Here is a 26,987-nt window from a genome sequence, read left to right as displayed (position 1 = left end):
GGCCTTAAAGGTCCCATGACACGCCCCCAGGTGTGGTGTGATTAGTCGTTACAAGCCGTTTTGGAAATCTGCCCCTTAAGACATCACAGGTGGGCGTGTCCACCTAGACGTGTGACGGATAGATGAGCAACGTTTGCTACAGCCCACTGGGTCGGCTGGTGGACTGATCTATCCAGCACACATCCAGGTGGACACGCCCACTTGTGATGTCATAAGGGGCAGATTTCCAAAACGTCTCGTGACGGCTAATCACACTCACACCTGGTGGCGCGTCACGGGACCTTTGAGGCGAACCAACCCACCGAGTCCATCCGCATGCAGGTGCCGAAGTCGGCCAGCTTGAGGTGGCCGTGCTGGTCCAGGAGCATGTTGTCGGGCTTGACGTCGCGGTGGATGAAGCCCATGCTGTGGATGGCGTCCAGCGCCAGCACCACCTCCGCCGTGTAGAAGCGCACCCACTTCTCGGGGAGGTCATAGTTCATGGTGAGCGTGACCAGGTCTCCGCCCGGCATGAACTCCATCACCATGTAGAGGTGCTGGTCGTCCTGGAACGCGCAGCACAGCTGAAGGGGGCGCACACACACACACACACACACACACACACACACACACACACACACACACACACACACACACACACACACACACACACACACACACACACACACACACACACACACACACACACACACACACACACACACACACACACTAAACCACAGTGCTTGATCCTAATCAAGTATTCAAATCACGTTCAATAATGTTCCAAGGGTGTGCATTATTTTGACCTCTGCCTTTCAACCTCCTCATCCCTAAATGACCTGTGTACGGGTCATTTAGCGACGGTAAGATGTTTAAAAGGCAGTGTAACATATGAGAAAGCAGTCAAGTGACACACCCCTAAAAGAACATGCGTTCTGATTGTCATATGCTGGCCGTATGGTGCAATTATGAGTGTTATTATTGAATTAATATTTGCCCTGACCTTGCAATAGAGGTGTCAAGTGTCAAAATTGTACAATGGGTTCTCAAGATATCTACCCATTTGTGTCTCATCAAGTTTATATTGTCCATTTTGCATTGGATTTATTTGGTAATTTTCGAATTTCACTATATCTTACTATATTACTATAGTAGTTGCTCTACATTACTATATTCTTATGTTATTTTCTATAAAAATAACATACCCAAAGTAAATATTTGTATATTTTCCAAAATATGCAGATTGATGAAGAGGTCATGAGTTCCAATTAAATTCCCTACAAATCCAACCAAAACCACACCGGATAAACACGGCGACCGCCCAGATGCAGCCACGACCGCGCTAAATATCCTCAAAGCACCGCAGAACAATGTCCAAATTCCAGCTTGTAAGGTTCAATAAATAACGATACAGATGAAGATGTCACATATTTAAATCATTGTTGTAACTGTGGTTTGAGTAAAATAAACTGCTCCAGGCTGAACCATTAAAGGGAACATATTTTGGCGGTGGTAGAAAACCACGGCTTTGCCTCGCCCCCTCCCCATGTATTATTTTCCACCAACGGGACAGCCAGTCATTCTTCATTAGCCCAAAGATGTGTAGAATTACAAACATACACTTGGCCATTATAAATATCAACGTGTGGGGCATACGGTGCGGAGGCTGTGGTGCCGTTTGATTCTCAATGTCCTCGGTCATTCGCCTTACCTAACTCCTAGTACATGGGATTTATTGTTTTATTTTTGTTTTTTGCCGTGGTATCGAAATGGTATTGAGAATCGTGGATTTTCACTGGTATTGGTACCGACTTCTAAATATTTGGTATCGTGACATCCCTACTCCTGCCTGCGCCTTAATAACATGCATCTGCATGCACTGCATTATGTGATGCATGGTTGCTGCCGCTGCTGCTGCGTGGGAGTGAGTGATACCTGAACGACCCAGGGGCTGTCTGAGAAGGCCATGATGTCCCGCTCCTCCCAGAAGAAGGCGGAGTCCGAGCGCTTGATCATCTCGAACTTGCTGAGCTGCTTCATGGCGTACACCTTCTGAGAGGCCTTGTGGCGGACCTGCAGACGAAGAGGGGGGGAGGAGGATAACAGAGCCACACGGAGGAGCACCTGGAGCCCCCGCCCCCACCTCAGGTGGAGGCGGGGGGGTAACCTGTAATGACGGCAACAGGCCAGACACCCACACCCAGGAGGAGACATGCTGGCACAGGACGGCAACATAAACACCCCCCCCCACCCTCTGCACCCAACCCCACCCTCCCAAGGACTAACTCCCCACAGGCAAGAATTCACACACCAGGGAGATCCCCCTCAGTACACACACACACACACACACACACACACACACACACACACACACACACACACACACACACACACACACACACACACACACACACACACACCTTGTCTCAACTTGTTCCCTCAGCATTCTGGGATCCTCCACCCCCCCCCCCCACTCAAAGAAGAAATGTTCAAAGCATTCCATGTATTTTTAAGTAGCAAACTTCTGCTTGAAAAACATCTGGGTTGGATGTGTTTTAAGGGCTACATGTAAATGTTACATGACTCAGGCCTCAGAATGAGGTCATGGGTGTCTCGGTGCTATTGATGTAGCTGACTGCAGTGTTGGCATTAAGTAATCCTGCAGGCTAAAGAGCCCTATTAGAACAAGCACAGACGCTCCCCGGGACGAGAAGCTGCACCACGCAATCGTGAATGTTCCGCGTGGCAAAGGCGCATAAATTGAAAATGGTGGTTCTTTGTACACGCAGCGTTTACATGCTCCCTGCTCATTGGGAAGTTACAGTCCACCCGAAGGCTTCCCAATGAGCAAGAAGCCAAATGCCTGTTTGCTCCTTTATCACATAAAGGATCTAAAGGATCATAAAGGATCACATAAAGGCATCTAAAAAGATATATGCACATATAGAAATCACCAAGTCCCTTTGGATAAAAGCGTCTGTTAAATGACTAAATGACAAAAGAGTAAACAGCAGACATCTGAGGTAAATACTGGCAGTATAGGCGTAACAATAGGATTGTTTTATATACAATTTAACATTATTATTACTATCAATAACAATAACAATATGTGTGCCCTAATGTGACAAAACCTGACGTCACATGCATTACTAATTCAAGTAAGTGACTTACTTCGTGATGACTTTCGTGTGTTTTAGTGTGCACTGACTTTATGACTTACTTCTGAGTCACTTCTTTTGAAAAGTGTGTTTGAGTGTGCATTGACTTCATGAGCGACGGCGGCACAGGCAAAGGGCCTACAGAGAGCGACGGCGGCTAACGTTGGACAGCGCCTCACCAGTTGCACTTCGCCGTAGGCTCCTCTGCCGATCAGCTTGACCCTGTCGAAGTCCTCCAGCTTCACCTGGAGCTCCCGCAGCTGGCCCACCGCCTTCTCATCTGCGGCGGGTTACACGAGAGGGGACGGGGACAGAGGTCAGCGTTGGGATCAGAGCCCAGAGGTCGGCTGCTATAGCTGGCTCCCCTGGAGGAGTGCAGGGAGGAGAGGGCAGGGTCTACCGGTCTACCCCCGCCTCCCTCCCCCCCTCCCCCTTCTGCAGGGAGGGCCGGACGGGGGGTAGTACTACCACTCCCTCCTCTTACGTTACGTGAGTTAAAGTATGAGCAGAGGAAGTACAACAATACATTAGTGATATTTTGATTTCACCTCAGGTACAGGACCAAGTACCAAGGAGGAAAAGTGACAGTAGCCAAAACATGCAGTATCACCAATGCCTACACATCTACACCCCGGGCAATGTTTTGGGCTAAATAGTGGGGTGGGCTTAACTTTGTTGAATACACTTCACCTTACCTGAAATAAAAGTACCTGTTTATGTATTGACCTGAATGACATTTATCCACTGCCCTGGCAGTGCTCATTGGCAGAAGCACTCGACCACCGACGCAGACTAAAGACTGTTCTGGCTTAAGGGCTGATTATGGTCCCACGTTCACGCAACGCAAGGGGGCTACGGACTCCTTACGTCCTTGCGGACCCTCCTTGCGTCCACCGCGAGGGCCTGACATGCACCTCCCAAAAATTGTAACCTTCCGTTGAGACGACGCAGTCGCAAGGGCTGTGATTGGTCCGCAAACTAAAACCCGACTGCGTCAAAGCGTCTGCGAGGTCGTTGCGTCGCGTGAACCTGGGACCATATTCAGCCCTTTAGGTGTTTGAACTTGCTATAATTGATGCAAGAATTCAGTAGGAGTCTACTTGAGTAGACTCAAGTAGCTTAAGTGTCCCTCCCCGTGCAGATAAATCACACGAGACAAGACAGTGCCTTACATCTGTTCAGGAATGCATCTATGTTTTTGTTTTTCCGGAGGGCAGGGTAGTCCAAATCACGGGCCAATGCATTCATGGAATCCTGTGGGACAGAAAAGTTGGAAAATTACAAGCTTGTGATTTGACGGTTAACAGTACCATTGTCATGATTGTTTAAATATGGTCGCCAAGTTAATGGTTGCATCATTCAATTGTAATGTACTCCGGCAAGTTTTACAGGAGTTGTTAAAGATAGGCTTTCACTTCCTCATACATCGTATAGCTTTACATTTGTGCTTGCCAAACTCTAGTTGAGCCAAAGAATCACAATGACTCTGAAAGATGAGTCTAGCCAGGGTAAAGACTGTGGTCAGCGGTGATCAGGCACCAGTATTTCTAGTTTTCACATGGGATTTGGAGATATTTTGATATAGAAGACTTAAGGCCATCAAGTTTAACAAAGTAATAATGAATCTCTACCGCAAAAAAAACCCACGTTTTCCCACCACACCAACGATTGTCAGCTCAAACCATCACAGAGCACACCACAGACTTTGCGAGCCATGATGCAGAGTTTAACACCCAACCAAAATGGCCGTCCAGTCCAAATCTGTGACGATGCGACAGGGCAGCGCGTGTGTGTGTCTGCGCTCATTAAAAAAAAAACACAGGTCACTTTTGGTCAACTGGGTGCCCTGGCCTTGTGGAACAAATCTGAGCCTTTAAATAGGAAGAGTGGGGAGAGATGTGGCTATGCAGCCGGATGGAAACTCACCCGGGCCCCGGGGGGCTATTGTGGGACTCACTGCTACAGGGCTCAGACTTTAGCAAGCATTCTGGGAGATCCTCAGGGAGGGGGGGGGGTCCCGCGGAGGGAGGTCATTTTACATTCTCCCTGTGTGTGTGTGTGTGTGTGTGTGTGTGTGTGTGTGTGTGTGTGTGTGTGTGTGTGTGTGTGTGTGTGTGTGTGTGTGTGTGTGTAAAATCATATTTGGTTGTGTATAGGCAAATACATGAATGATACTACCAATCTACCAAATGTGCTGGCGTATTTTGCTCTATAGGGTCATGAGCAGAAATAACCTTGTTACGTCAGGCTTGTGGAACAAACCCTGTTATTTCTGTGATGCAAGTCCTCATATCCATGTTCTTCTTCAATTACAATACATAACAATATACTTTTCCGCTCAAGGGGCTCACAGAGTTTGACAGATGGACCAAAGAAAGTTCCATGTTTAAAACAACAGATTACAGACTTAGGAAATATATAAAGTCAAGCTTTCCGAGCTAATCATCCCGATTAATGTTGAATTGTCGAGGGCGCTAAACTAAACTTTTAGATAGAAAAGTAAGAGGTTTAATTTTGTTATACTCATTTAAGCCAACACGAACAAAGATGTTCCATTCTGACTCCCTCTCGTCTCAAACTCGATCGTCCTTTCTTAGCAAAAACACAGGCAGTGTTCGCTAGGCATTGTGCCCAGGCCTATCCTGTATTCCAGCTGGATCTGTTTGTGTCTGAACCACATCCTTATACATCCATATATACGTGAATCGTCAGGAAGCTGGTGTGTTGTGCTGTGTTTTATCTTGAGCGTCAATTCCTGGATGTGAGGTCAGCTTCCTGGAGGAAGCAGAGTGGCCTACAGTCACCACTCTGCTAATGGCTGGGGAGAGCCCCCTGGTCACCTCCTGTTGGGCTCACACAACAACAACATCATCTGCCCTCATGCTTCTACTGTGTGCACAAGAAAGGGACTTCGTCACCTGAAACTTTCAATGATACGATAATGTTTTCTGTTTGACCCTTACGATACGGTCCTTGGGAATGGGACTCTGTATTGGGGGAATCATTTTATCGTAACATTCACAAAAAACATCACCACGTAACCAGGCCTGAGTGGATTAATTATTTTTGGAGCATTAACCCCATAATAACCATTTGGAAACAGTACACTTCCCTCTTCTGAAAACATCCTATAGCCCTGCCTGTATGCCAATCTCCTTTTCCTCCTAGCCCAGCATTTAACACTGTGCTTATTTTACTTCATACGTGTAAGCAGTAATCATGAGCAGATCAAATCACTCAATGCGTTGTACCCACTTGTGAAATAAATAACCACTTCCTTGTTCCGTTAATAGAGGTGCTTTTCTAAAAGTTGAATCTTTCTTCTTTGCCAGTTTTAACCTGCCACTGCTAATTCAATGTCAACACTAGCAATGTTAGCCCTGTTTTGCATGGCTCATAATTTGTCATTCACCTGGAACATTACTTCCCTAAAGGACTATACTCATGTGCGTTATACTTACTGTGTTGGATATGTGTTTTATTTTTGTGTGGAGGGAGTTTCTACTTCTATACATTGTGGACGAGGAATGAATGAATATGCTTCGCATCAGACTTTTTCCTCAGAAGAATCATGTTTTACCAGTCTAGACGGTGTGTTCCCAACCGGTATTATTGGCTTGTGGCAGAGCAGCGTTCTTCACCAGTGGTAGGCTCTGATTACAGTGGCGGGGAAGTGACAACGAGTCCTCAAGTGTGTACCCTACATTATGTCCTGGGTGGCAACAATACACATGGTGTAGAGACCCCAGCCACGTCTGAGCCCAGATTGTGTGGCAGATAAGGAGCTTTAACAAGAAGTGTATCTCAGTTCATCTGGGTGGTTTGTTTGGTGCTGAAATAGCTATTGTCAACCAGTGCAGGGGGGCTGGCAGGGAGAGCCCACCTGCCAGGGGGGCCAGGGGGGCTGGCAGGGAGAGCCCACCTGCCAGGGGGGCCAGGGGGGCTGGCAGGGAGAGCCCACCTTCCCTAACGTGATGTAACGCGAGCCCTTCAGTCATTGCAATGCAACAACGGTCCATTTATTTGGGTTCGGTTAAGGCTGCCTAACATTCACCCATTCATGCACACAGTCACACACCGACGACGGTGCCAGGCACGCAAGGCGACAGACAGCTCGTCAGGAGCAGTCTGGGTGAGGCGTCTGGCTCAGGTGCACCTCGACAATCAAATAGGAGCAGACGGGGATCGAACTAGCAACCTCCCGGTTACCAGCCAACACGCTCCACCTCCTGAGCCACAGGTAACGATTCAGGGTACATCATTTAACTCCACCATCTTCTGGAAACGGCAACATTCAACATGATACTCTCGGTGAGACAAAGCCTCCCACAGAGTGTTGTTCCAAACTTACCAACATGGTCTCAAGATTGAGCACCGACTTGGGGTCCCTTATCATGGCCTCCAGCTTCTTCAGCCGGTTCTCCAGCCTCCTCTCCGCTCCGAACATCATGCAGGGCAGTGTCTCCTTCGACTCGGGGGAGAAGGAAGGCACCTGTAGTGGTGACGAGGGCTCCGACCAGTCTACAGCGGTCTCAGAGCTAACATGTCCCTCTGTGGACAGCCGCGGAGAGAGCGTCGTGTCTGGACTATCGGGTTAATGATTGAAACGAGGGTTTCGTCGGAAGTCTGCTTTTCTTTACTGCGGTCACAGAAGTTACTCGAGAGTTAAAGGGAGCGCGGCGAGCGCGCGGGTCGAGCACGCGCGAGCAGCACGCCTCGCTCAGGTGCGCCACAGCGCGGCTCTTCCGGCGGTAAAGTTTCAAACTTGTAATAGCGACGGTAAAACCGTGTTGTAATCTCAACCTAAACTAATTCAAACTCCAGACGGAATGGTTTGTTTTCGATGACTCTTTCGAAACAATTCTCTATTATTCTCGCCATATAATTCGCTATTATATCGCGCTGGGTCTGGTAACCACCTTGTCCCCCGATACTACCCCACACAACAAGCCTCCTCTACCCACAAGCCCCCGCTGGAGGCTGGATCAGCAGGAATTCCTCCTCTTATCTCTCTGATCTCTCTTACCGTCAAACCAGACCAACTCTCAGTATCTGCGGAATGCTGACAGGTCGCCGTTGTTGGCCGAGATGTGATCAAGGTCTAAACATAGATTATTATTACTGCCCCGGAGCCAATGACAGCGGACAGCCGTGCTTGTGTGTAGCGAACGTCAGAAGTCACTTTGATTTATTGTATGAGTACAGTTTTAAACGGAGTCATGACTCATGACGGAGCCATGCGTGCCGTGAGCGTTGTCACCACTCGGGACATATGTGTCCCGTTTTATCTTCTGTGCGCACGTTTATATGGTGCCTACAGTCACGTGGTAATTTAGCTCTCATCGCAGTAAGGCCTGCATGTTATGAGATAGTAGACATAGGCCTACATAGGCCTACATTGTAGAATTGTTACTGTGTCAACCGAAATAATTACAGATAAAGTACTGTTCTGCTCTTAGAATATTTTTTATTTATTTTCACACATGTTCCGCATTCCACACCCATCGCCTGATCACATAATGTGTCAACAAAAGAAAATGTTATTGAAGACAAATCCAGTAATTAAATACGATTGAATCACTTTTTTTTCCACACAAAGAGTTGAACGCAGAGTATAGGCCACAAGGTATGACAACAATAGCGTCTAATTTTCTGGCAGCAGGTAGGCCTATATTGTCAAAACATTTAATATAGCCTAAAGGTGGCATATGGGAAGCCATGGCATCAATAACGGTTAAAATAATGACATTTGCAAACGGTATCAACTGTCGTCCTGACTTTTAGAGTTCAAACGTTTAACTAGAAGACCACCACAGAGGGAACTACAGCTGTTTGCAAGTAGTGACGTAATCATTAGTCACGCAGGCTGTTGACACTGTCCACTGCCCAGACCCATGACACTGCGCCTTCACAGCGGGACCTATTTTGACGTCGCGTCCGGTGGAAGAACGGGCGTGGTTGTGCAATTGAAAAGACACACACACACACACACACACACACACACACACACACACACACACACACACACACACACACACACACACACACACCCACCCATACACATACACAGAAAAGAGATAGAGAGCTAAAGAAAGAGAGAAAGAGAATTGGCATTTGTTTTGGAATGCTGTTTCTGCAATGGCAGAGATAGGACAAATTAGGAGAAGGCCTAGAGGTCACACTGATAACTCTTCCCAGGTGTAGGCCTACTGGTTGTACTAAATAATTAAACAGAGGCTTCCTATATATGTCTTACAGTTCAACCCATTGACTTTGTATTCAGCTAATATTATGACAGGCACTGGTCAACACAAAATATAGTAATATGAATATAACACATTGCAGCAAGTATACACTGGTGGTGAGTGAAAGGGCTGGTAGGCCTACACAATCTTATAGGTGTACGAATCAAATAGTTGGCACTGAATGCAGTGTTGCCTATAGCCTATTTGTATTTGAAGGTGCCTGCTCCGCTGGCTCCTACACGGTGAAAGTAGGCAGGTGCAAAGTTCTAAAGGCAAACACTGCCTCCTAGTGGATACGTAGTAAACGGCAAACATGTAGACAACAGACGATAAAAGCTTAGGCACCAGCACAATACAATCATCAACTTAAAAAGCAACAACGACAAAAATGTAACAAAAACGAAACAAATGAGTAAAGGCGGTTTAAAATATCAACAGATGCCATTCATAAGTTAATATAGCGTCAAAGTACTATCTGTGTATTGATTGACAAAACCAAAAACACAAATTAACAGATATTATAAAATGGGTAAATGAACTCTAGATAAATTCTCATGAGACATTCCCACCGAGGGGAACAGTAATACTGCTCACTGCATATGGCAGCCATTTGACGTCTGAAAATAATACCGCGTTCGGTAACATGACCAGCCTGTTTTCCAAAATCCTAATTTGAGCCGATGACACAAACGCAACACACCGAGAATCAGAGTTGGTCTTTGTGAATTTCATGTGAACGAGGAGCAATGGACGATTCATAAACGTCCTCATTTAAATGTGAATTCTTGGCTTCAACTTTTGGCTGATGGGAGTCATGGTGAGGAGGTCTGGTTGCTCCACACTGGTGTGAGAGGGTACTCTGGAGTCATGGTGAGGAGGTCTGGTTGCTCCACACACTGGTGTGAGAGGGCACTCTGGAGTCATGGTGAGGAGGTCTGGTTGCTCCACACACTGGTGTGAGAGGGCACTCTGGAGTCATGGTGAGGAGGTCTGGTTGCTCCACACTGGTGTGAGAGGGCACTCTGGAGTCATGGTGAGGAGGTCTGGTTGCTCCACACACTGGTGTGAGAGGGCACTCTGGAGTCTGAGTCCACCCAGTGGTCTCAGTCCACCTTTACACCACGGGGGGGGTTTGGAAAACCTCTTCTCTCTGCCGCTCGAGATCCTTTGACACGCGGTGGTGTCAGAAAAGGGCAGGAGCATCTCTTTGCGAGCGCAGTCCTCCCGCTGTACAGCCCTCTGGTCCTCCCCCCCTCCTCCCCCCTTCTGTCTCAGACCAGCCTGCAAGCAGCACTGAGGGTCTGGCCTCCACGTCTCCCCCGCCTCTGATCACAGATCAAAGGACGGACAGACACTCGGTGTGTGTGTGTGTGTGTGTGTGTGCAAAATCATATTTGGTTGTGTATAGGCATATACACAAATGATCATACTACCAAACGTGCTGGCGTGTGTGTGTGCGTTACACGATGTGTCCTTATTTAATTTGAACGTCCGAGATGGTGGGGCCTGAGGAGGAGGAGGAGAGAGGCAGGAGAAAAGGGGGGGGGGGGGGGGGCGGGGGGGGGCGGGGAGGGGTCATCGGTGGGCAGAGATATTCCTGGCTTTGGGTCAAAAAACGAAAACAAAAAAGGGGAGAGAAAAGCTCCTGAAGTCTGAGCGCCCGGCGGCCAGGTAACCCAAGCCCTGGAGAGGGGAGTCAGCGTGGGATATGGCGGGAGGAACAATGTGTCTCTTTGTGCGAGCGAGGGCCGGGGAAAAACAAACCGTTTCCCCTGGAAAGAGATCGAGTTCGGGCTGCTCCGTCTGAGGAGACCACACAAGGCTGGTCCCAGTCTTGTCTGCCGTCGCACCGAGGAGGAACGCGTGGGGAACGCATCTGGCCGGCCGCCGCACGCACGCACACACGCACACACGCACACACGCGCAGACACACACGCAGACACACACGCACACACACACGGACACTGACACACTTGAGGGCATACGGTCACATCATTGGGTAGGTGGCGGTGGGGTGGGGGTGGGGTGGGGTGCGGGGGGGGGGGGGGATCCCAGCGGTGTACCCAATCACGCACTGTGTCTGAACGACACACACTGCAAGAGAGAGTCAATATCTATTCTTTGGTCCGAGACAAGCTGGAGTGGTGATGCCCGTGTTCTCTCTCTCTCTCTCTCTCTCTCTCTCTCTCTCTCTCTCTCTCTCTCTCTCTCTCTCTCTCTGTCGCTCGCCCCGTCTCTCTCTCTCTCTCTCTCTCTCTCTCTCGTTCCAGGTCTGCCCCTTTGCCTTGGCGGGCTTGGAGATTGGCGATAAAGTGGGGCTTCCTGGGGGTTTTCTGTTGATGTTGGCACCATGCTGGGGCGGCCTGGCTGGAGGGCTGGAGGGCTGGAGGGCTGGAGGGCTGGAGGGCTGGAGGGCCGGGGGGGGGGGGCGCTGCAGCGGCCTGCCCCCTGATGTTGTCCACCAGCAGCAAACGCGCCTGTGGCTCCGGCACCGCGGTACAGTGTTGAACACAGGGAGTCTGTTCATTAGACTGGAGAGAGAGAGAGAGAGAGAGAGAGAGAGAGAGAGAGAGAGAGAGAGAGAGAGGGGGGGGTGGGGGGGGTGGGGAGGAGGGGGGTTGAGATGTCATTGATCCCGGACCAGCCTGTAGAATTTCCATCTCTGCTGTATCGTGTGTCAGCCCCCCCTCGCGCTCCGTCCAGCCCGGCCCTAATCTGCCCATTCTGCATAAACACTGTGAGACGGAGGCTTTTAGGCACGTCAACGCTCCCATAACTGTTGCATAGGGCACAATCAAACCAAGAACATCTGGCTCTCCCTCTCTCTCTCCCTCTCTCTCTCTCTCTCTCTCTCTCTCTCTCTCTCCCTCTCTCTCTCTCTCGATCGCTCTCACACACACATCCGTACAGAAAAGAGAGAGACTTTGATTCAAACATGCATATTAAATGTAAACAGACACGCTGAAAGGCGTGCGCAAACAATCTCGCACGCACATACACACACACACACACACACACACACACACACACACTCACACACTTACACACAGTGCACACACTCGCTAAAAAACCCAGAAGGGTCTAGCCAGGGTTCTGTAGTCCCTCTGTCCCATCGCGTTTTAGTTTTCAAACGCTCAGTGAATACCCATGTGGTGGGGTCGTGTTACATGAGGCTATAAAATATCCCAAATAAAGGCAGGGAAAGCTGAGCCGGGGAGAAAGAGAGGAAAAAAGAGTAGAAATAGAACAGGCTATTTCCTGAGGTGAAATCCTGCAGTTGGCCGTTGACTCTGTCAAAGTGGGAGATTTCTTTCATTGTATTTTTTTTCTATGAAATCCAACAGACGTTTGAGCAAGCGGGGCAGTAGAAGGGGACCGCGGCGCCCAACCCCGGGCTCAACCAAAGCTGCTCAACCTTGTCGGGCGGCTCGCGTTACAGACAATGTAAATCTGGCTCCAAGACATCGGCCAAACACTGTTACTTCATATGTATTGGTTACTAAGGCAACCACAACAGAATGACAATGCATGTGGCGGAGAGCTCTTTTTCCAGCCCTCGTCTTTTTCTTATTTTAACGGTAAAAGTCTAAATTGTTGGCAAGTTAAGATCTTGGCGGAGCTGCGGTCAGGCGGATCAGGTGACAGGTTATGTGGGCTCTCCCTTTCTATCAACAGTCATCATTTTCAAATACAGCCAGTGGTAACAAGACCCGCTGGCTCTGGAAGGTCTAGTTCGTAGAAAATCAGGAAGGCAGGACAGTGAGGAATCCAATCCTCCTCAGGTAATACCACTGGTTTAATCCCAGCACACGCAGTCCCATGGAAACACAACCTGGTAATGGCCAAAATACCAGCGGGCCAACCAAACAGAGGGTGAGGTTAGACTCATTTGGACCAGTGATTAGGAGAGAAGTGAACACCAAAGCGGGCCCTTTGATTGGTCCAGAGTCAGGGAGGCTGCAGTCTGCTCTGCCCTAACGACCGTGTCTGGTTGGCAGGACACAGCGGTGGTGGTGAGTGAGGAGAGAGGGGACGGGAGCGGAGCGCGGCGGGGCGGTGAGGAAAGTCCTAAATTCATACATGGCAGCGCGGCCCGTCCAGAATAGCATGTCATTGTAACGCGTGTAACCGGAGCCCCCGCTGTGTTTTCTAATGAAGCCCCAGAGCTCTGACGCCCGGGCCGGGGCTGCCTCTCATATTCACAGCGCCTTAAAGTCTGCTTTACCATCACCTCGGTCTCCACGGCAACCACAGACATGGGGGATGTGTTGCGTGGCCAGTTCTGGGCAAGACGAAGCGGAGGTCGCCAGGGCCGCTCCAACATCCAACGTGTCCACGCGTAGGACTTGCTTAGGTGGGAGTTCACACAACTGCTTTCTCTGTGACTCTCTCCTATACTCTCTCTCTCTCTCTCTCTCTCTCTCACACACACTCTCTCACTCTCTCACACACTCTCTCACTCTCTCTCATTCCCTCTCACTCTCTTACTCCATTTCACTTTCTCCTTCCCTCACTCTCTCTCTCTCTCTCTCTCTCTCTCTCTCTCTCTCTCTCTCTCCAGTGTGCCGACCAAACTGAACCAATGATGCAGTCTGCCATGCAAACAAAGCATTGTGACTTTCAGGCCCCGGTGAGATGATCCCCTATCAAAGTGACTCTGGCTGTCTGTGTCCTCCACCGCCTCCCCCTGTCTGTAACCCTAGAGCCCCTAGGACCGCCAGCTTACCAGGATTCTCTCATCCTTTGGCGCCACGCTGTTTGGTGGCCGCATGCATACTGCGAGACGTGTGGTTCTGCTCAACCCACGTCTGAGGATGTGTGTGAGGTCTCTTTGAGTGTGTGTGTGTGTGCATGCATGTGTATGTGTGGCCCAGATCAGATTTGGTCTAGATCAGATGGGATGTAGAAATAATTGTTGGTTTCACTTCTACCTGCTCAGAGCACTACTAGGTAGCACAGGACAACACAATGACAGCCAGAAATCTAAGATCAGCCATTGATTGTCATCTCAGTACCCTGTCTGGTGGTGCTAATTGCGACAGTATTTGATATGGCCCTGTGACAACAAATCCCTCCATTGTAGCCCAAAGCCCTTTAGCAAACACTACGGTGTCATCCGGTGTGTCTGCTTGCTATGGGACTATGTGAGGAACAGAAGAAGACGTTCCTTTCCTTTGACTTCGTCAAGCAACGGACGCTTTTTAAATTGGTATCATAGCGCGGTACAAATAGCACTAGTAAAAACCAGTGTAGCTTATAATAGAACGCATACCGTTTGAACGGTAAGAGCGAGGACAACAAGGGACCTTCTTAATGTTATTATAGCGTAGATGGCCCTGACCGTTACGAGGCACTCCTGTGAGTGGTCCCCCCCCGCCACGGGTCCGTCCACAGGCGCGCCCGTCTCACGCCTCACCTGTCTCAGCTCGGCCCTCTACTTATTCTGATCCCGGATTCGCAGGCAGCGTCTCTTCAGCGCCGGCTCCGTGTCGGCGGCGGCGGCGGCGGCGGGCAGCGGCGCCGCGCCGCGCAGCGCCCCCTTGTCCCTCAGCTTGGGCAGCAGCAGCGGCGTGGCGGCCCCCCCCGTCTTTGGCGCCGTCGGCAGAGCGTACGCGTGGTCCTCGTCGGGGACGTGGGGGTCCTCGCCCGCCTCCCCCGCCGCGGCCGAGGGCTCGTCGGACTGGCCGGCCGGCCGGTCCGCCCTGACGCCGCCTGCCGCCGCGCAGCAGTTGTTTTCTTTGATGGCCTCCAGCTCGCCGAGCGCCGCTTGTGTGGGCGGAGCTTGCGTCTGGGCCGGCGCGGAGTCGGGGCCCAGAGGGGACGGCGGGGGTGGAGGGGACGCCGGGGACGCCCCGTTTGGGCCGCGGTGCGGAGACGTCAGGCCAAAGGAAGCCGAGTCATAGGGAGGGCTGCTTCCCCTGGAGCCGGGCGCGGTGTGCGAGGCAGGGGTGTCGGCGTTGGTGTGACGGTGATAGGAAGTGTCGTCTGCAGAGGAGTGCTTTACGAGAGGAGTTGGTCTGATGATGTCATGGAGCCCTGCTCTGGTACCCTGCCCAGTCTCCGACTCCCCTGGCCCGGAGAAGTCCACCGCTCCGTTGGTGCTGGGCTCCAGTTTCACCTGGGTATTTTGGAGCACTCTCTGGATGACCTGACGCTCTGGCTGCTGCTGCTGCTGCTGCTGCTGCTGCTGGTGGTTCTGCTGCTGGTCCGACTTACAGTCCATCAGGCCCTCTAGTCCCGGGGCTGAGGAAGGGGAATCGTTGCTTCGTCTACAGGGCGAGGACATCTGACTGTGGGGCGTGGATATGGGGGAAGGGAACGGTCGCTCGGATTTGACCCAATCCGTACCCCTGGTGCTGGGGTCTCCGAGCGAGGAGGGGACCCCGTGTATGGATGTTTGCCCCGAGGTGTTGGGGGCTTGCTGCCGACTGTCGCCGGGAGAACCAGGCGGGCAGGGCGGCCTGGCGGCCCTGCTCCTGCTCCTGTCCTCTGGCACGGGCTGGATGACCCCGCTGTGGGTGGGCTTCTCCGCGGTGGGGGCCGCGGCGGGGAAGGGGAAGGGGAAGGGGATGGGGATGGGGATGGGGACGGGCAGCGGGACTATGACGGGGTAAGGCACCAGCACCGTGGGGGGAGGCAGGAGAGGGCTGAAGGAGGGGATGCCGTAGTTCATCATGGGGTGCATGGGGACGTGGCCGCGGGGCATCATGTTGACGGGCGGCGAGTGCAGGCCGGGGAAGTAGGCCCCCAGGAACGGATGCATCAGCCCGGGGGGGTTGACGGGGGCGGCCGGGGGGGGCTGCATGTGGGGGTGGGGAGAGTGGGGGGCTCGGTGGATAGGGCTGGACGGGGGGCCCGGGTGTCTGGGGTGGTGGGATAAGGGGCTTTTCAGGCCCTGAGCGTGGAGCGGCGGTCTGATGAAGGGCATCGGCATGGGGGGCATGGGCGGGTGGTCCAGAACCGAACGCTGGTGAGGGTGAGGGTGAGGGTGAGGGTGAGGGTGAGGGTGTGGAGGAGGACGATGTGTGGCAGGGTGAGACATCCCCTCAGCGGGCGGAGGCGGGGCCGGCGGGGGGTGGGACATGGGCCTCTCCAGGAGCCTCAGCCCCGAGACCGGGACCTTGGAGGAGGAGGAGGACGCCTCGGAGGGAGACGCCGAGCTGGACGCCGCCGAGGCGTGGCTCGGCGTGTGGCCTTTAGGCGATCGGTTTCTGTGGCGGAGGTCTCCCACGCCACCGTGGACGCCGCCGCCACCACCGCCGCCGCCGCCGCCGCCGCCGCCGCCGCCGCCGCCGCCGCCACCGCCACCGCCACCGCCGCCGCCACTGCTCCAGGACTCAGGAGTGAGCAGCTTGGGCCCGCCGTCGGACCGCCCCTCGGGGCCGGCCCGGCCCGGGCTGGAGCTGGAGGACGGGGTGCTGGTCAGGGCGGCGCGGGCCTCCCGGTAGAAGACGTCCATCTTGTACTGGTTCAGACACTTGGTGCTGCAGAACTGGAGCCTCTCCTCCCCGGAGCCGAAGTCCAGGTACTCCTTGGTGTGGCGGACGTGCTTGCACCAGTCGCACACCTGCGACGCCGGGGAGAGAGACTGCGGAGGCTAGGGTCGAGAGCGGAGGACAAAGAGGTTACCATGACTACCTTTATTTGAGTTTTGACACAGAATAGAGTCTATATAGTAGACATACTATAGTGTATAATAGACATGATCACATGGTATACATTAATATTATACAGAGCTAAGAGAGAAGAGCCCTTGCTGTACCTTCTGCTATCGTCTATCTATCTTCATGTAATATTAACGGGAAAAGTACAGTTTGAAGCTGTACTTGCCCTGGACTTTTCAAACCAAGAGTATTTGCAACCAAGTGGTTCTTACCCTGACAGTACTGTTCATTTTCAACACTAGTCTCGGAGAGTCTTCGGTGTGTGGATGCTGGGGAGACGTGTCTGCGTTAACATCTTCATCTCTGGCCTAACAGAAGGAAAGAAATAGAAATAAATCACAGAATGACGCCCACACGGCAAACTCCTTTTTCCACTCATTCTGAGTGATTAAACCGTTGATTTATGTTGAAGTAGCCTCGCTGCATTTAAATAAAATTGCCATAATGGAATCATTCTGTGGTCATTAAAACAAATTTAAGCTTCTCATATAACTGGGCCAAAAATAGCCTCAGATGACTTGGCTGGCGGGCGAACTTATAAACGGCATGAACCTGGTGGAACCGAAGATTTAAGGTCACACACAAACAAAAGGGGTGGGGACGGCGAGGGAAGTCACAGTGTTGTGAAACAGATAGGCCTCCACTACTGCGCCGGGGAGATAATGATAGATGATCAATTGTCATATTGTGTGCGGCTCTGCCGATATTAATATAGGAAATTCCTCTTGATTTGTGAAAGGCGATCGCAGCGCAGATCGGAGCGCACTCTAACCCCTCTCCCCGGCCCATTGAGCCGTGTTTGGTTACGAAACATGAGGCAGCTGCAGGTAAGGTATGCACTGAAAGTGGACACCTCACTTCAGCCCCCCCCCCTGCCCTTCCTCTCTCAGACAAGCAGGGACAGGCCGCTGGTGAAACCTTGCTCTCCATCTCAAGCCCCCTCACACCCACCCACCCCACAAACAGAGCTACGAGGCTTGTTGCACGCTGTCCCCCAACCCCCCCACCCTACTCACTCACACACACACACAGACAACCTTTCGTCCCAGACCTAACCCCTTCTTTTGTCCCAGTTTGTCTCGTGAATGAGAGCAAGTGTGGTCGTGGACCACAAGGCCGGGCTGAAAGGCGATAGCCCGAGCCTGTCACCCCGCATGTCTAAAGAGGGGGCTTTTCCTGCCGTAATGGAAGGTGAGAAATGGTGGTAACATGTATCAGAGACGCTCCTCCCCACAGCTCTGGACCCAGAGCCTCTTAATGACCGGGCCCCAGCTCCATTAAGACGAAACCGATACTGGGTGTCCTCTGGGAACTTTGACCTCCCTCCTCCCACGTCCCGCACTATCCGGCCCCTATTATAAAAACAGAATGTGTGCTCTCAGGCATTCCTGGAAGTGGACCTCATGCAGTATGACCTACGCCATCGGTTAATGTACGTTTATTTACCCGTTGCTCTGATAGTGTGTGAATTCTAAAGTAAACTGCCCCAGATTAGTATACATTAGAGTGTGTGTGTGTGGCTGTGTGTGTGTGTGTGTGTGTGTGTGTATGTGTGCGCTATATGAAACAGTACGCGTCAAACATCACCAGAGTAAAAATAATTAACGCAATTATTGTATCCCCAAAAAAGAACTAGCATATATTCCTGGGAGCATCTACTTCATTCGAGGCTCTGCTAGGATAACGGCCATATCTAAGATAAGAGAAGATAAGATAAGGCTTATCCATATTGTCTGCATTACTAAATCACTGCAAGCATCAGCAGCAGTGACGGCCCTTGGCGGGGGGTGGGGGGGGGGTTGGGGGGGGGCATGGTGATAAATATGGACTGGTTACGAATCGGGAAGCGATCAATAGAAGTCGACACAAACAAACAATTGGGAACCCAAGCAACGTCAATAAGCCTCCCGACGGAGCAGAGAGCGGCGCTGTCATCTGACCGGCTGTGATCCATGGGAGTTGTCACTGGTGATCGATTATGAGTATGATTAAATATGCAGTCGTATTATTCCGATGAAGCGAGCGCGTGTAAACATATCGACGCTGACCTTGTTGCGTTTGAAGTAGGCCCGGCGGCACGCGGCGAAGCACTTCTCACTGCAGAAGCTCTTGAGCTCGGAGCCCATGCAGAGGGAGTAACGCTTCACACCCTCCTTCTGGCACCACACGCACACGATCTGCACGTTCTGCACGTCCTCCACTGCACAGGGAGGACATCAACATCATCAACATCAACATCACCAACATCACCGTCATCATCATCAACATCACCGTCATCATCAACATCAACATCATCAACATCAACATCACTGTCATCACCATCATCACCATCATCACCATCATCATCAACATCATCATCAACATCACCATCATCATCATCATCATCAACATCATCATCATCAACATCACCGTCATCATCAACATCACCATCATCATCATCATCATCATCACCATCACCATCACCATCACCATCATCATCAACATCAACATCACCATCACCATCACCATCATCATCACCGTCATCAACATCATCACCATCATCATCAACATCACCGTCATCATCAACATCACCGTCATCATCAACATCAACATCAACATCACCGTCATCATCAACATCAACATCATCATCAACATCATCAACATCACCGTCATCATCACCATCATCATCATCATCATCATCAACATCATCATCATCATCACCATCATCATCATCATCACCATCATCACCATCATCAACATCATCATCAACATCACCGTCATCATCAACATCACTATCGTCATCAACCTCACCATCATCAACATCACCGTCATCATCATCATCACCATCATCACCATCATCACCATCATCATCATCAACCTCACCATCATCAACATCAGCCTGTTGTATGGTTCTCTAGTGTTTAGTGTTTACCTCACCTGTTGTATGGTTCTCTAGTGTTTAGTGTTTACCTCACCTGTTGTATGGTTCTCTAGTGTTCAGTGTTTACCTCACCTGTTGTATGGTTCTCTAGTGTTTAGTGTTTACCTCACCTGTTGTATGGTTCTCTAGTGTTCAGTGTTTACCTCACCTGTTGTATGGTTCTCTAGTGTTTAGTGTTTACCTCACCTGCCCCCAAAGCAGAGGACAACCCTCAATAGCCTGAGGACAGGTGTGGGACGCTTCGGGGCAGCAGTGCTGAAGTGGGCCAGACAGTGCCCAATGCGGAGACCCACTACAAACTGTGGAACACATTTTAACCACCGGGCCCCGACCACCGGGCCCCGACCACCGGGCCCCGACCACCGGGCCCTGAACGGCGAACGTGGTCTAATTGACCTTTATCATAGGACGGGCCCGCCTACACAGAGCTGAAGGTCCAAGGACACACCCTAGAAGAAGTGTTTACCTCTGGCCGCTGATTAATGAACGTTATAACGTTGTGATGAAGAAGCCATGGGCCAGCCCCCAGCATGTGTAAGTGTTGTCCTACGAGTCAATGTTACTGCTGCTAGTGACAGGTGTGACAGCCTGTGGTTGCCAACCTGCTAGTATCGATGGTAGACTAGCTCAAACCTTGGTGAACAGGGTGTGTCACTTTCTTTCCGCTTTGTATTTGTTTCGACCAATCACGTCGCTGGAAGCGGGGATCTGAAGGCATGTAATTGTCTAACAGTAAAAACAAAATGTTTCAGTGCTAGTAAACTTTTTCTGAAGGTGAGACAAGATAAAACATCTTGCTCAGAGACCAACTTCACCTAGTAAAAGTGTTTGTTAAGGTTTCAATCACGGGCGATGTAGAAATACACAGATTATAATCCCCTTCTGAAAGCCTCATCCACTGGCACAAATCTCCACAACGAAACAGGAAGGTGTGAAACGCCCCATTGCAGGGTCACGTCTGGACCAGGCTCTGTTAGCCTGGAGAGGATTCTGATCACGTGACCTCACATCCTGTTTCACTACACAGATCAGTCTGGACCTCAAGCCACGCACACGTTTCCTGAAATGACAACGTATCTGGGCCAATCAGGGACTGTGTCCTAGTTGATGACGTAAACGGGAAAATTAAGGGCCGCTAGCCAAAAGAGCTCACGTTAACATTAGTAGAGTAAACAGCCATGAGTGCAGTTATTGCAGAACTATTAAACAAGAGTATGCACTTCTTCACAGCGACTTCTTTATCCAGTGTATGAGCCCACACAGAAGACGTCACATGTTGTCGACGGGTGGAAGGAGATTCTGCTCGACTCTGTCGAGGCGAGGTCTCCCGCCCCCTGACACAGAGGAGGACGGCCAGAGGTCCAGACTGATGAGCAGAGAGGTCCTGTGGTCAGGAGGGTCTCCAGGTCTCTGGCTCCAAGCCGTCTCCCTCTAGAAGTCCTATAAAGTCCTATAAAGCAGCAGGACCGCCGGAGCGCCCAGAGGACCTACCTGCAGAGGGCTTTATGAGGGGGACGATGACCGGGGCACTCTTGTGCTCTTTGGGGCTGGTCAGGGACGAGCTGGGCGAGGACGAAGAGGAGGAGGAGCAGGGCACGCTGGTGGAGTCTCTCTCGCCGCTCTTCATGGCCAGCGCCGAGTGGCCCACCTCGCTCTCTGCGCCTTTGGGTTTTGGCAACGAGTTCTCTGGAAGAAGGCAAGAAACACAACACTTGAGTGTGAGTTCTTATCTCACGGAAGTATCGCACAAAAAGATGCGACTCGACGTATGAAACACAACCTGGGCCGCGTCACCGCTGTCACAGTATCCGGCTGTAGCACACCGGCGTGGGCGTCTGTGTGTGTAACCTGCTGGACCTGTGCTCTGGAGGAGAGGCAGGCCCTCGGCCGACGGCGGTGACCGGGGCCTTCCCGCCTCCAGCGGACCTGTGTGACCGTGGTGACCGGGGCCTTCCCGCTGAGCGGACCTGTGTGACCGTGGTGACCGGGGCCTTCCCGCCTCCAGCGTACCTGTGTGACCGTGGTGACCGGGGCCTTCCCGCTGAGCGGACCTGTGTGACGGCGGTGACCGGGGCCTTCCCGCTGAGCGGACCTGTGACCGTGGTGACCGGGGCCTTCCCGCTGAGCGGACCTGTGACCGTGGTGACCGGGGCCTTCCCGCCTCCAGCGTACCTGTGACCGTGGTGACCGGGGCCTTCCCGCTGAGCGGACCTGTGTGACCGCGGTGACCGGGGCCTTCCCGCCTCCAGCGTACCTGTGACCGTGGTGACCGGGGCCTTCCCGCCTCCAGCATACCTGTGACCGTGGTGACCGGGGCCTTCCCGCTGAGCGGACCTGTGACCGTGGTGACCGGGGCCTTCCCGCTGAGCGTACCTGTGACCGTGGTGACCGGGACCCTTCCCGCTGAGCGGACCTGTGTGGCGGCGGTGCGTCGGGACCCTTCCCGCTGAGCGGACCTGTGTGGTGGCGGTGCGTCGGGACCCTTACCCTTTAGCACAGACACATGCTGCCGGCGCTCTCTGTAGTTCCGGATCTCGCTGGCCTCCGAGTCGCGGAGCTCCACCTTGTCGTAGCCGTACCAGCCCAGGAGCTCGTTCATGGTGCTCTCAGCGAACGTCTGGACACACACACACACACACACACACACACACACACAAGTGCATGCACACACACACACACACACACACACACACACACACACACACACACACACACACACACAGTTACAACAACTCAACTCATTGACATTCAATACAAGGGAAATTGTGACCTTACATTGAGGATGGGATGTGTGTGAGTGTGTGTGTGTGTGTGTGTGTGTGTGTGTGTGTGTGTGTGTGTGTGTGTGCGTGCGTGCGTGTGTGTGTGAGTGTGTGTGTGTGTGCGTGCGTGTGTGTGTGTGCATGTGTGTGTGTGTGTGTGTGTGTAATTACTTTCCCCCCATTACCTTTTAAAACATCAACCAGCCTCTTTCCCTCCTCTGAATGAAAGCGGGGGATTCTTAAGTTAACTGCGGCCCCAGCGGACAGAAATGAATACGGGCATAGTGGCGTACAGTATGACGCTTTTTCCATGATGTGTTCCCAGTTGTTTACTCTCGCTAAATCGGAGACGGAAAGGTTTAAAAACCTAACACCAATGTGAAATTCATGAATCATCCTTTGTTTATCTCCTTTAATTGGGGAAAAAAATAGCAAAAGGGAAACTGTCTCTCCACACAGATGGGATGTGAGGTCCTGTTTTTTTTATTTTTTATTATTACGACCAGATGAAAAAAAAACGAAAACACAACACAAAGGTCTCTCTCTTCATCCACCCACCTCTCTCTGTGGCTTTGGCAGAACCGGATTGGAGGAGAAACCCGATCCGGAACGAGCAGAAATCAGAGCGGGACACCCTACACCACCGACGAGGTCCCACGGTTCTCGGAAATGCCCTGCTCCTCTCTCTCTCTCTCTCCCTCTCTCTCCCGCCTCCCCCTTCCGATGTCCTCTCTCTCTCTCTCTCTCTGTCTCCGTCCCTCTCTCTCACTCTCTCTCTGTCTCTCTCTCTCTCTCTCTCTGTCTCTCCCACTTTCTCCCCACCTCTCTCTCCCTCTTTCTCCAGCGGCCCACTCTCTCTCCACCCTTTCCATGTCACTTTTCCCTCCCTCTCTCCCCCATCTCTCCCCCCCCCTCCCTCCCCCTCTCCTACCACTCCGGACCAGCACCTTCCAGCGGGCTGACACCCGACACAGCTCCGCAGCTCAGGTTACCTCCCTTTCCAGCCCGGCCGCCCTCTGCTCTATGGTGCTTGGCTGGTGGAGGTGGTGGTGGTGGAGGTGGAGGTGGAGGTGGTGGAGGTGGAGGTGGAGGTGGAGGAGGTGGAGGTGGAGGTGGAGGTGGTGGAGGTGGTGGTGGAGGTGGAGGTGGTGGAGGTGGAGGTGGAGGTGGTTGAGGTGGAGGTGGAGGTGGAGGTGGAGGTGGAGGTGGTGGTGGAGGTAGTAGTCCTGCCCCCCCCCCCACCCCACCCCACCCACCTCTGCTCCGCACTGTATGGCCTCGGTACTCTGTACTCTGTACAGCTCTGAGTGTGTGTGTGTCTTTGTGTGTGTGTGTGTGTGTGTGTGTGTGGAAGGGAGGTAGGGGTAGGGTGGGGGGGGGGGGGCGGTGGACGTGCGTGCGCGGCTGCGTGCTTGTGCGAGCGCAGAGGTATCATATCCAGCTAAATATGCCTAGCGATGATTAAAGGTACGGGTGTCGGGTGTCCGGAGCGGCCGGACCCCGGGGTCTGACGTGGTGGGGAGGGGGGGGGGGGGGGGGGTGGGTCGGAACGTTGAGCATCGGGAACAGATCCCTTACTGAGACAACACCAGGGCTGGATCCTGAGCCGGGGCTCCAAATCACACTGTTTTGTCTGTCTCTCCGTGGTGTCGGTGTCTTTCCTGTGTAGGAGACCATCTCCCTCTCGCCCCCCCCCCCCCCCTTCTCATTCTATGTAGTGGAGAGTTACCCTGGCTCTGTGGGTGGTGGTGGTGAGTGGGCCCAGTGTCTGTAGTATTTACTATAGGTTGGGGGCGCCTTTGTGGTACATCCATAACACATCTCGGATAAGTATGTCAAATCCCTGTGTGTTGCGCAAAGTGAACACTGCACATTACAGCGTGGTCTAGGTTACAGTAGCTTCAGTAATGTCTCAGTCTGTTTCTCCCTCGCTCCCTCTCTCTCTCTCTCTCTCTCTCTCTCTCTCTCTCTCTCTGGTACGCGCTATTTTCTGATTAGCTAAAGACAGGAGTTTGTTTTTTTCACCCTGCCTCTGAGCTTCCCACAATGTTGTTTTTGTTTCTTTTTGGCAGTTCAGACAAACATCTGCTTTGTGAGAGTGACAAGCCATATCCCCAACCGCACAGCGCGGCCGCAGCCAAAGGAAACAAACCGAGGCCGACCCCGGGCCCGGGTCCGGGCAGGCTTACATCAAGCGGAGGATAGGGTTTCGCATGTTTTGATTAAAATTAGTTAAGTTGTAACACGACACCTCCCCTGGATATCAAAAGCTACAGTCCAAACCCCTCTCTCTCTGGGGCCGCAGAGAGCAGCGGCCGGTCCCGTCTCTCTCTCACGGACCCCAGAGCCCCCTAGCCGCCTGTCCTTTTAGGTTGCTCTGCTTGGATATCCCTCACCGCCTCGCTCAGAGCTCTCCAATATCGAATGTCTCAACCAAAACAAAGTGGAAAAAGAGGGTGGATTTGCTTCCCAGCAGTAACTGGGGGTCTCTGTTCAATGGAGGGAACCATGCAGACTGTTGCATCAAATCACCACAGCTGTCCGCTGGTCTTAAAGTACAGGCCGGACGGGAAGGGAACATTTAGCCCCAGCATGTAAAACAAAAGATATTATAGAGTTGAGCATTTCAGTTTGGAAAGTAAAGGCCACTATGGCGCACTGGAAACGGGTGGGAAGGAGCGACGTGTTCTCGCCTTCTGGTGACGCACATCTGGACGGCCGCTGGACGGAGCGCGCGGCCGGCCGCAGCTGGCCGGACGTGGCGTACGAGCTAATACGACTCGAGCCACTTCGAGTTAAACTTGAACGTCTTCTTGTAAACCATGAGATGATCCCACTCGTGTTGTATATTAGAACACGCATGTTGACTACGAGAAGTTACTTTAATGGTTGATCCCGCTGCTCAATCAGAGGGAAAAGCCAATGAAACGTTGAGGTCTCGCATACATTTGCAAGAAGGCTGCTCTGTCATTGAGTGTATATTTCTGAATAAAAGTTGAAACACGGAGACACACACCGATGTGTGTTCTCCAGCCCGCGGTCATCGGGGAGCCGTGCGCACCGGGCGGAGGCGCTGCGCTCCGCGCGGAGACACGAACGCTCCGGGAAAGTTGTCGAAGCGTTGGAAAACATCCCGTTAAGCGGTCAGCACCGACAAAAAAGTCGCGTACTACCCAGACACAAACAGCCAGTCACACGCACTCACCTTCATCTCCTGGTTGATCTCTCTTTTCACTGGGTGCGCTGGTTTCCTGCTGCGTTTATTTTCCGGTGGTCTGCCTTTCTCCATCTCTGGCATAGTCCTCCTCGCTAGATCCGTGTCACTGTTTGGCGCCCGCAAGGTAAGAAGTGAATCACTGGACGGCTGAGGCGGTCAGAGAGCGCGGGGAGGAAGGAGGAAAGCTGTCACTCTCTGTGACAGCGGCTGTCATTCCAAGACGTCTGAATCCGTCATGTGGAGCTTCACCCATTGAGGTCCACTGAACATGCGTGCGCTAGTGTGTTATGTGTGTGAGTGTGTGTGTGAGAGTGTGTGTGTGTGTGTGTGTGTGTGTGTGTGTGTGTGTGTGTGTGTGTGGTGTGTGTGTGGGGGGGTGTGTGCGTGTGTGTGCGTGTGTGTGTGTGTGGTGTGTGTGTGTGTGTGTGTGTGTGTGTGTGTGTGTGTGTGTGTGTGTGCGTGTGTGTGTGTGCGTGTGTGTGTGTGTGTGTGTGTGTGTGTGTGTGTGTGCGTGTGTGTGTGTGTGTGTGTGTGTGTGGGGCTGGTGCCACCGAAGGAGGAACAATCCCCCTCTTTCGCCGGGCCCGGATAGAACAGGGAGGGGCCTTCGGTGAAATCCAACACCTGGCGCCCACCACCACCGCCACCCCTCCCGAATCTCAACAGATACATTTCGTGAGGAATGCAAGGACTGTGCTTTATCTGAAGAGACACACTACAAACACTCTCTGTATATTCTTGTCTTAAAATAAAAGAGATGAAAAGCCCCGCGTGGGTAAATGATACCATGGCAGAATGTTTGGGGCTTTCTCAATTGGCATCTGTTTGATCTGCGAGGGAGAGTGTGTGTGTGCGTGTGTTTGTGCGTGTCTGTGTGTCTGTGTGTGTGTGTGTGTGTGTGTGTGTGTGTGTGTGGGAGTAACTTTTGCTCGAGCCATCCGACAGGGAAACGGCTAACGGCTGAAGGCTGAAATCAGAGCTGAAACGTAATATCTTACCCTAATAGAGAAAGCTCGAATACATAATGTAAATATTTCTG

At 52.1% G+C, this 26,987-nt stretch overlaps 2 protein-coding genes across 4 annotated transcripts in view; both read right to left on the bottom strand.

The window, feature by feature from the left end:
- LOC311363953 (rho-associated protein kinase 2-like) overlaps positions 1 to 8,063 on the bottom strand; it is a 41,285-nt gene extending 33,222 nt beyond the window's left edge. For all 3 annotated transcript variants that reach the window (XM_084483941.1, XM_084483942.1, XM_084483943.1), the window contains exons 1-5: positions 7,492 to 8,063; positions 4,313 to 4,394; positions 3,320 to 3,420; positions 1,918 to 2,055; positions 303 to 563 (exon numbers count right to left, since the gene is read on the bottom strand). In XM_084483941.1, coding sequence (XP_084340067.1) covers positions 303 to 563; positions 1,918 to 2,055; positions 3,320 to 3,420; positions 4,313 to 4,394; positions 7,492 to 7,590 — 681 coding nt within the window. In that variant the 5' untranslated portion in view covers positions 7,591 to 8,063. The remainder of the gene's footprint in view (positions 1 to 302; positions 564 to 1,917; positions 2,056 to 3,319; positions 3,421 to 4,312; positions 4,395 to 7,491) is intronic.
- A 2,899-nt stretch (positions 8,064 to 10,962) lies between these two features.
- Positions 10,963 to 26,300, bottom strand: LOC311363940 (sine oculis-binding protein homolog). Its single transcript, XM_084483930.1, has 7 exons — positions 25,937 to 26,300; positions 22,457 to 22,586; positions 21,461 to 21,655; positions 19,098 to 19,249; positions 17,262 to 17,357; positions 14,802 to 16,982; positions 10,963 to 11,916 (listed from the first exon to the last, which is right to left on the bottom strand). The coding sequence occupies exons 1-6, from the start codon at positions 26,027 to 26,029 to the stop codon at positions 14,820 to 14,822; spliced, it is 2,829 nt and encodes a 942-aa protein (XP_084340056.1). The 5' UTR covers positions 26,030 to 26,300; the 3' UTR covers positions 10,963 to 11,916; positions 14,802 to 14,819.
- Positions 26,301 to 26,987: the final 687 nt, after the last annotated feature.

Source organism: Micromesistius poutassou, assembly GCF_964030765.1.
Source record: "Micromesistius poutassou genome assembly, chromosome: 19".
In the NCBI taxonomy this organism is placed as follows: Eukaryota; Metazoa; Chordata; class Actinopteri; order Gadiformes; family Gadidae; genus Micromesistius; species Micromesistius poutassou.
The sequence above is the reverse complement of the archived record's forward strand: the minus strand, read 5'-3'. Positions and strand labels throughout refer to the sequence as shown.

Coding starts and splice junctions, on each gene's coding strand:
- LOC311363940 (XM_084483930.1), bottom strand. CDS start 26,029: ATGCCAGAGATGGAGAAAGGCAGACCACCGGAAAATAAACGCAGCAGG. Junction 22,587..25,936: donor AGATCAACCAGGAGATGAAG/GTGAGTGCGTGT, acceptor GTGTGTGTCCAG/ACGTTCGCTGAGAGCACCAT. Junction 19,250..21,460: donor CCTCATAAAGCCCTCTGCAG/GTAGGTCCTCTG, acceptor CTCCCTGTGCAG/TGGAGGACGTGCAGAACGTG.